Source organism: Ixodes scapularis, unplaced genomic scaffold, assembly GCF_016920785.2.
Source record: "Ixodes scapularis isolate PalLabHiFi unplaced genomic scaffold, ASM1692078v2 PGA_scaffold13__105_contigs__length_92229423, whole genome shotgun sequence".
NCBI lineage: Eukaryota > Metazoa > Arthropoda > Arachnida > Ixodida > Ixodidae > Ixodes > Ixodes scapularis.
Window position 1 is genome coordinate 34,847,601 of NW_024609839.1, and position 9,748 is coordinate 34,857,348.

Here is a 9,748-nt window from a genome sequence, read left to right on the forward strand (position 1 = left end):
TGGCGCGGACCCTCACTTGCTCCGCTAGTTCATGTTTCATGAACGATCCATTAAAGATAGCACGGTTCCAACATAGCAGTTTTGTTAAGATGATGTCGGAGCAGAATGTAACGATACACTTTTTTAGTATTTGCACTACTTTGTTTTTTTCATCCCTCCAAATATTGCCCTAAAATTGACATTTTTCAGCACAAATATGTTTTTAATGACAAGCGCTAGGGCAATGAAATTAGCTACAGATGTAGTGCTTATTATTGGTAATATTCAGAAAAAAATTTAATGTTGTGTAAAATTTTTTTGTTTAGATATTTTATATCAAACGTAGCACTTTTTGGTGCTTCGAGTCGTGGTACTTCAAATGCCGCTGAGGAAATATTTAAACTAGGATAAAATCCTTTATAACATTTAGAGCTACAATGGTTGCCCAAGAGGTGGACGATGGCTTTTTTTTTATTTTCTAAGTCATAACACTCCAGGAGCCCTGCAAACTTGCCTGTTTTTGACGCATATCTTTTTTGGACATAAAACAGATTAATTGGCATCTAATAACATTTATTGTTTGGAATATATATACATTGCAATGTATTAAAGTTTCACAATGATATGGCTTTGGTTTTTAATAGGTGTAGAGCTTAGATAATTTTAAAAACAATTAAAAACCGTTTGGGTGTTCTGTTGCGCTACCTGGCGGATGACAGACAAACTGCTGATTTTTAATGTTCAAAAAATTTCCGAGGGCGGCGTTGGCGTCAGTATCATCATCAGTCTCCGTGTCTTTTTACCTTCAGATTAAAAATATAATGGAAGATTTGCTATCGATAAATGATTGGTTCAAGTACTGGGTCAGGTTAATAAATCTAAGACAAATAATTACACAAGCGTAGCGTGATATAATGTGTTCATTATTTGATATTGAAATCAATAAAAAATAAAGACGAAGAGGAAAAGAATAAACCCGAGTTCACTGGTTGTCGCCGACTGGCTTGTACGCCTGGATGGGTAGAGGGGGTTTTCCAGAAATATGGATTTCGGTAATGCCAAGAAGGGTTTGGGCGGTGGCCTCGGAGTTTACCATGACGGTTATTGTGTTGGTTTCCTTGGTGGTTTTAATGGAGACCGCATCCGGTGCGAGCTGGACGGAGGCGGTGATGGCCTCCATTAGCCCTTTTTTTTGGGAGAGTTGTGACGTCTGTCTTGGTCTTTGGGCGCAATGTGATTATGTGGTGCTCCTCCGTTTTGGGTTTAGGCGGGGAGTCCACGGTGCGCGTGTTGGATTTTGCGCTAAGGCCTGCTCTCTTGGCCGCTTTTTTTGAAAGCTTTGTCACCCATGGGTGGGGCGAGTTGTGATCGTTGTCGCTGTTTTCTTCTTTGTTAGCTGTGAAGGTGAACAGCGACGTTGAGGCCGCGGCAGCCCCATCAGAGCAAGAGGAGAGCCCACTTGAGGAAGGATTTTGGGCAGCTGTTGTCGCCGACGGGGTCATTTCTGACGATGCCGCTTCCATGTCTTGGTCGCCGGGCGCGTGGTGTTCAATCGCGACGTCGGCGTTGTCGAGTTTTTTCTTCGGTGGTTTTCGTGACGGGATGGTAGTGGTTTGCCCCGTGTTAGGCCTGGGAGTAGGTGAGGCTTGGTGTGATGAATCCTTAGTCAGGCCGAGTTTCGAGTTGCGTTTCAAGCGGACCTCAGAAATCGCCGTCTGGAGGCAGGCGTGCATGTCTGCTTCGGATACTTGTTCGAGGTAGCGGCCTATGGCATCTACGGCATCGACCAGGGAGAAGACAATGTTTCACTGATGGCATGCCTGGAGACTGAGGGGTCAGTGATTGTGGCAGCTCGGCCGATGAGCCGAGGAGGCAATACTGCACTCATCACCTTCCAGGGAACCCATCTACCCAGACACGTCTGGTACAGGCGCAGCGTCCTGCAGGTGTACCCGTAAAGGGCACGAGCTGTGACCTGCAGCAACTGCCATAAGATCGGCCACAAGCCGGACATCTGTCCAGAACCCCAGGTCTGCTCCACGTGCGGAAAGCCCCACGAAGAGACAATAGACGACCATGGAAGCGTGACCTGCCCTTCCCCCATCCCTTTCTGCTAAATGTGCCGAAAGAATGGACACCTGGCTACAGACAAATACTGCCCAAGGAGACTTGATATTGTCCGCAAAATTCGAGAGGCGGCGCGACGGCGCACCACTCCTCCGGGGTCTCAAGACAACTCAAAGCGCATCCGACAAGGCTACCGCAAGAAGCGGGGAAACGGTCAACAGCCTGCGCCCCAGCTAACTGCTCCTACAACGATTACCATCGACCCTGCCATGCTGCTCCAGCTCTTCACGGCCATCGCCGCCCAGACCGACACTGCCGTGCAAAGCAACCTTAACCCTCCAGCATGGCAGTAAACGTTACCCAGTGGAACTGCCGAGGTTTGCGGTTACGTGCCGCACAACTCAAAGCCACGCATCATAACAAACCACAGGAACGCCCAGACGCCTACCTACTGCAAGAAGTCTACTGTACCACCGTCAAGCTGACCGGCTATAAGTCCTACGCAAATCCCTCGATACCGTCCGTTAGGGCGGGCCAGTTCGGAGGCCAGGAAGGACAAGCCATGGTCTACATCAAGAAACACTGGCCGCAGCACGAGATCGACCTTCAACAATGGTGCACGGAACATCAGGAAGTGGTAGCCGTCCGAACCACCCAGCAAGACATTCCTGTCATTCTGGTGTCCGTGTATTACCGACCTGGGGCTTCCGTCAGGGAACCCAGGGACCACGGATGGATTGCTCACCTCGACGGCCTTTACCCAAAAGAGCAGAAGATAGTCGGGGGAGACTTCAACCTCCAACACACAGCGTGGGGCTACGCCAAGGACACCTCGGCAGGCCAAAATCTTTTGGATGAAATGACCCACCACCGCTACACCCTGATGAACACCGCAGGGATGAAGACACGGCTGAGCTGCAACGCTGGGCAGAATCACACCACCCCAGATACCACCTGGACAAACAGCCCACACACGGCCATCCACACTTGGAAGCCGGAGGCCGACACTCGCGGGAGCGATCATCTGCCCATCAGGATAGTCCTGGCCCTCAACGGATCGGCGGCCTCCAAGCCCGGGAAACGGCTCGTACATGTCGTGAACTGGGACCTGTACCGGAGCAAACTCCAAAGCAGCACAGCACCAACGGTCTTCGAGTCCATCAAGGAGGCCCTCCTGGCCGCGACCACGAAGAAGCAAATAAAGCTCGACACTCCCATCCCGGACCTTCACCTGTTGAATCTTTGGGCTCGGCGGCTGAGGGCTCTACAACGCTACAGAAGAGGCCCGAAAAACGCGAGAGCCTTGAGGGAGGTGACAAGAGCCACGGTAGCTGCCCGCAAATATGCGGTTCAGCTCGATCGGCAAAAGTTGCTGGAGTTCAGTGCCTCGCTCTCGGAAAAAACATCTGCTCAAAAACTATGGGCAGTCAGCAGAGCCATGCTGGGCAAAACAAGGGATCGCGCAGCGACCCTCACGCTCGCACTCACGAGAAAGAAGACGGTTGAAACGCTGGCGCAAGAGGCTGGAGACACGCTCTTCCCCCAGCCAGCGGCGACCAGCACCCCACCAGCTGTGGGGGACCCATACGAAAGGGTCAAGATCAACGAGAAGGACCCCATGAACCAACCTTTCACCAGAGGAGAAATGGAGGACGCTCTGCACCACGGGAAACCAAACGGCGCTCCAGGTCCGGACGGAATAACCACCGCCATGCTCCGAAACCTTCCCGAAGCCACAAAAACTCGGCTTCTTGAAGACATTAACGAAGTGTGGCGCACTAGCAACATTCCAGACCAGTGGAAACTCTCCACTGCTATTCCAATTCCTAAGCCCGGCAAGAAGCCGACCACCTTAGCCAACTTCCGTCCAATCTCTCTCACCTCCTGCGTCTGCAAGCTGGTGGAGAGAATGCAACTCGGCCGCCTCTCCTGGTATCTGGAGCGAACGAAAGCCTTTCATCCGACGCAGACAGGGTTCAGAACTGGCCTGGGCACGCAGGAAACAGGAAAGCCTTATCCTACTCTCCAAAGATGTTATTTCAATGCCCATTCTACAGAAATTTAAAATCAGAACAGTCGTCGCGATCGATGTCAAAAAAGCCTTCGACAGCGTCCCACACTGGGCAATTGTCCAAGAAGCGCGCGCCCTCGGCATTGAAGGCCGCGCCCTAAATTTCATGAAGTCTTTCCTCGAGACTCGCACCTTCGCGGTCCGGATCGGCAAACAACTGGCAGCACCAAAACCGAAAAAAGTAGGAGTTCCACAAGGGTCAGTTCTGTCCCCACTCCTCTTCAATTTGGCCATGGCGCGTCTCCCCGGTCGACTGCAACAGGTATCCAACCTCCACTTCACCATCTATGCGGACGACGTTTCCCTCTGGACAGTGCGCGGCGACGTTCCGCAACAACAGCGCATCCTTCAACGGGGGATCGACGTCGTGACAAGTAACCTCCAAAGCGTAGGCTTAACCGCCTCGCCGGATAAGACAACCTACGTAGTCATAGCCCCCAGACGGGAAAGGGACGCGAACATCAGCTCAACTCTTCACTTGACTCTCGCGGGCCAACCGATCAGATCAGCACCTGAGGTACGCATCCTAGGACTACAATTCCACGAGGATGGCACCGCAAAGGCTTGGCTAACAATGGTCGCCCAACAGTGCCAGGCAGCACTAAACGTCATTGGAAGGATCAGCGGCACCAGAGGAGGCGCTGACAAGGAAGTTGCCCGCCGCATGGTAAAAACCCTCATCGTCTCCCGCATCTGCTACGGTGCCCGCCACTACCGACTTACCAACACACAATGGAAGAAACTGGAAATCCTCACCAACAACGCAGCTAGAATTGTCACTGGCCTCCCCCGATATACACCGCTAGACAAGCTCAAGGCACACGCGAAGCTCAACACGGCTCGAGAAACCGTAGAGGAGAGAGCACGAGCTCATCTAGAGCGACTCCAACACTCAGCCTCCGGACGACAAATCCTAGAGATGATCGGCTCAGATATCAGAGCCCTTCCCCCTCTCCCGGAGGTTGACCCCCCATGGAGCGACGATGTGTGCCTCGTGGACGATCGACCAGTACAAAGGGGAGCCGGGCCCAGTCGCCCTGGCAAGCAAGCTTGCCAAGTGCGACAGCACTGCAAACTCGTCCAAGAGTGGACGGACACCAATGAGAAGCTCGCAGTATACACTGATGCGGCTTTCGTCTCCTTCCCTAAACCGATTTGCTCCGCTGCGGTTGTGATTCCCCGCCTAGGAATCACCATGGCCGAAACATTGCCCGGCGGCACATCGGTCAAGGGCGGAGAACTTGGAGCTATCCAACTGGCACTGCGCACCGTCATCGAGAAGGAAATCCGACCGACACACCTACAGATTTTCACTGACTTTGCGGCTGCATTAATAGAAAGTCGCTCTCGCCACTCCCCGAACAAGCGAGTTAAGGCAATCCGAAGGATGGCCTCCGACCTAATTGCAGCCGGTACAACCATCAAAGTGTCCTGGATACCTGCCCACGCAGACATTCAGGGCAACGTACAAGCTCACTGCATGGCCCGCGCGCATCTGGATTCCCCCCGCGAGCCGAGTAGTGTGCCAAGTCACCTACAAGAACACGGGTACTCGCTCCCGCCTGAGCTTGGCGACGATGGCGAAGACCCAGACTACGACCCTGAGGAGGCAAAACAGCTCGTTAAAGAATCCTCAAGACAGACCCTGAGGGCAGCCCTGACCCCCTGCGTAAATCCGCTCCCGAGCGGAATGGGCAGGGGATCAACGGTGCTGCTCCGGAGGATAATCACAAACACCACATGCACACCGGCACGCAGGACGCATTGGACCAAGCCACCTACATCACCCCATTGCAGCTTCTGTCAAGACCCCAGCCTTCTTGCCGACCAAAGCCACTTACTCTGGGACTGTCCTGAGCTGGAAGAGATTCGCCAAAAACACATACCACCAGACGTATCCAGCATGGAGGAATGGGTCTATCCTCAGGGCCCTCCCGACAAACGTCGGGCAGTTATGACCACGCTCGTGGATTTCATCCACGATGCGGGGCTCACCGCCTATCTATAACCCCCCTCAACCCCTCAGCCCCTTCCCTTGGCCATAGATCCAGGCTTGTAAGCCACCGATCTCAGCCCCATTCTCCCTCCCCCAAAGGCCAATAAACGCTTTCTGAACTGAACTGAACCCGAGTTCACTTCATGCCTAGAGCCACTAAATGAGCTTTTAAGTATCGGCACTTCGTTCTCCAAAATTGTTTTGGGCGCCGCCATTTTGGGTCTTGTTCAGATCAAGCGCAACGGCCGATCGTCATGATCCAAAGGTACGACTTCCTCAGCATTAGATGCGGTGCTAAGATTGATTGATTGAAGTCCTTTAATGAGAAGGATGGCTCGAGGCCGCAGTGGGGAAGAAGGGGAGGGGGAGGGGGAAGGGTAGTGGAGGGGGTTTGGTCATTTCAACATGTCGGGCAGGGTACTAGGGCAGTCCACTCGCGCTACACCGCTCGGAATAAGCCACTGACTTTTCCATGATCTGCGACCGCCTTTTGGGCATCATCGTCTGTTTGTATAATAGCAGTAAGGGCTGCAAAAGAGGTCACTTGTAGGTCGTCTATGCGGTCTCGGCCCCGTGCGAAGGCAGGACAGTACTTTACAAGATGCCACAAATCTGCGCGGCACTGTTAGAGACAGCGGCTGCATCTTGGTGGTGCGGCTGATACAGGTGGCGGCTGCCACTTACTGATTATGTGTGGTGTGTAGGCCGCGTTCGCGATGACTTTGTTTATGAAAACTTCTTGCTGCCTAGAAAGTCCTTTGATGACAGGCGTCTGGGGTGTAGCCTCCATGATACGCTGTTTGCTAGCGGTGTTAATGGAGGTACGAATGAAGTGCATGTACGCTATATGCCTGTTCAAGGATGTTTCGGTCGGATCCAGGTGATAAGGTGTCTGGAGTGTGGGATTGTCGGGGTGCGGGGTGGCGTAAGTGTGGTCCGTCCCGCGTGCGTGTACGGCTGCTGCATGCGCCGCAGCATTACCCCCGTCATTCGCTGTATGTCCTGGGGTCCAGAGTATGGTTACCTTAATTCCAAATTCTTGAAGCATCTGCAGCCTTTTTCTAATTTGATTCGCTGTGGCGTCTTCCGTGGTGGAGGAGGATAGTTCCTGCACCGCTGCGAAGGAGTCGGTTAAGACGCGATATTGGTGTCGGAGGGTCGCGTCTCTGTCAGTGAAGGCTGTGTTCTGTACGTCCTCCAGTGCTCCCCAAATGGCGAGGAGTCCCGCATGGAGTGCGGTGCCCTGTGGGAGAGCACATGAGTGCTGTCCTTGTATGCGAGGGTCGGTGTCGCAGATCCAGGCCATGCTGACCCTGTCGTTTCTTGCCGTTGCGTCCGTATAGACATTGACAATGTCTGCATTGCAATATTGCTGATGCAATATTGCAATGCTCTGTCGCGGGTTGTTTAAACATTCGTGGGGCACGGAAAAGTGTTTCCTGTGATTTTAGATAAAGCTTCAGATAACTGGCAACCATGATTTTAAGCCACAATATGGCCAAGTGTTGTTACTCTGAACCGTAGCTAATTTACTGGCACAAGCGGGAACAATGAGGAACAGGCAGATGTCAAAAGGTAGTGACTCGTGGAATCCACGGGGCTTACGTCATGGCCCCTCCAGGTATTACAAGCCTCTTGTACAAGAGCATGAATAATGTCATTAAATAAGCTACGCTTTAGAGTAGCGACATTTGGCCATATTGTGGCTTAAAATCATGGTTGCCAGTTATTTGAAGCTTTATCTGAAATCACAAGAAACGCTTTTCCGTCCTCCACTTTAAACAGTTTGCGACAAAGCAAAGCTACATTACATGAGCTTCCTAACACCGAATCTAATGCTGAGGATGTCGCACTTTTGAATCATGACGATCGGCAGTTGCGATTGCTCTGCACAAGCACCAAAATGGCGGCGTTCACAACACTGTCGGTGAAGAGAGTGCCTATACTCTAAGCGCCGCTCATTTATTGGCTCTAGTTCCCGCGAAACTCCTTTTCCCCGACTGAAACTGAAACTAAATACGAATAATACACCATTATTATAGATTATTTAGTTACAACCAACTACACATAATGAGAGGAGGAAGCGGCCGGGTAGGAGGAACACGGGTTTCATGTGCGACCGTTCTAACCGTCTCAAAAGAGAGAACGTGCGAGCTTTCGCTGGTTTAAAAAAAGGCATCCAAATAAAAGAGGCGGCACGCTGTGTTCTTTGTTATTAGGCGTCTAATTGCAAATTGTTGTGTGTATGTTTATACAGCCGGAACTTAGTCTGCCTTAGTGGGCGTCTGGTGTCTCAGCTGTAGATGAGCAATTTAGCCAGCGCGGTACAACCGCAAACCTGGGGTCTTTAACGTGCACCACGCAGTAGGGATACACGACCGCACACCGGTACGATGCTCATCCAGATCGAAACGGGCATGGGGCGGGGATGGTTCTGCAGCGCGAGCTTTTGGCTCCAAGCGCTCCGAGCTGGTGTGTGGTAGACCATGCCTTTGGCCACCGACTCCCCCCCCCCCCCCCCTTTTTGTGCGTCTAATTAATATACAGGTATAAGTATTCGAAGATCGACGATGGACGTCGATGGTCTCGAGGTAATGTAACGCAATAACATTACATAAATAATAAATTTGTTGAAGGACTGAACGACTCAATTTTTGGTAATATGGCGGCAGCCTATTGTACTTACTGTTGATGAAGAGCAATATGAGGTGACGAGGTAATGATTAAATGATAACGCTGTATAAGGACGACTATTTTAGTGGGTGTCAAACCACAACGTACAGTGCCAGACTCGTTTCAAGTATCGTGTACCCAAAGACTTTCTTCACCCGCAACAGAATATGGTAGAATCAATGAGGATGCTGCTTTACAACTGTACGTGGAAGAGGAAAACTGCACTGTGCAGAAGTGCAGCTTATTCGTTAATAGGAGGGACAGATTTCTAGCAGCGTTCCCTGATTGACTGCTTGGAACAAATGGCCTCGTTGACGTAAAGTTTCCCTGTTCCAAAAGATTCTTGAAGCATACTTAAACCGCAAAGGAGTATGAGGCGAAAAATAAGAAATAGGGGCCTGGTGTGAAAGGTCCAAATCCCCACCATAGCTTCTACTATCAAATACGAGGGCAGTTACACAATACACAAAGAGAGTTGTGTGATTTAGTTATATTTACACTCAAGGGCATTGATATCCAACGTATTCAGAGAGATGACACCTTCTGGTCAATCAACATAGAGCCTTTTCTACTCAAGTTTTACATGGAAGGCCCGACTTCCGCTGAAAGTCCTCACGTAGACGAGTTCTCCGACCGAATAAACTGCCATTACTCCCGATCTGGGAATCTCTCGATCTTCGTTCGTAGGCCATGGTATCATGAGATCAAGGGGTGTGGCTCTTTGTCTGCCGAATATTGCTTCGGCGGGTGTTTTTACCGTCTAATATGAGACCGTCGCGTGCTGCTGGAACAAAAACCTGGCGATTCTTCACTGAACGGCTTCTTTCGTAAGCTTCAAAAGGGCATTTTTCAGTTTCGCACACCATCTGTTCTGCTTGCCCGTCAGTTTCAGGATGGTATGGTGCGCTAATGTGATGCCTGATGCCGGTTTTTTTTTTCTTTTATTCTTCAAAAACTTGTTT

At 51.2% G+C, this 9,748-nt stretch overlaps 1 protein-coding gene across 1 annotated transcript; it reads left to right on the forward strand.

Annotated features, from left to right (window-relative positions):
* Positions 1 to 2,389: 2,389 nt before the first annotated feature.
* Positions 2,390 to 5,942, forward strand: LOC120849846 (the record flags this gene model as incomplete). The annotated part of the gene is made up of 2 exons (XM_040222101.2): positions 2,390 to 3,640; positions 4,458 to 5,942. Coding segments are annotated over exons 1-2 (2,736 nt in total), but the record flags the coding sequence as incomplete, so codon positions are not given.
* Between the last annotated feature and the right edge of the window lie 3,806 nt (positions 5,943 to 9,748).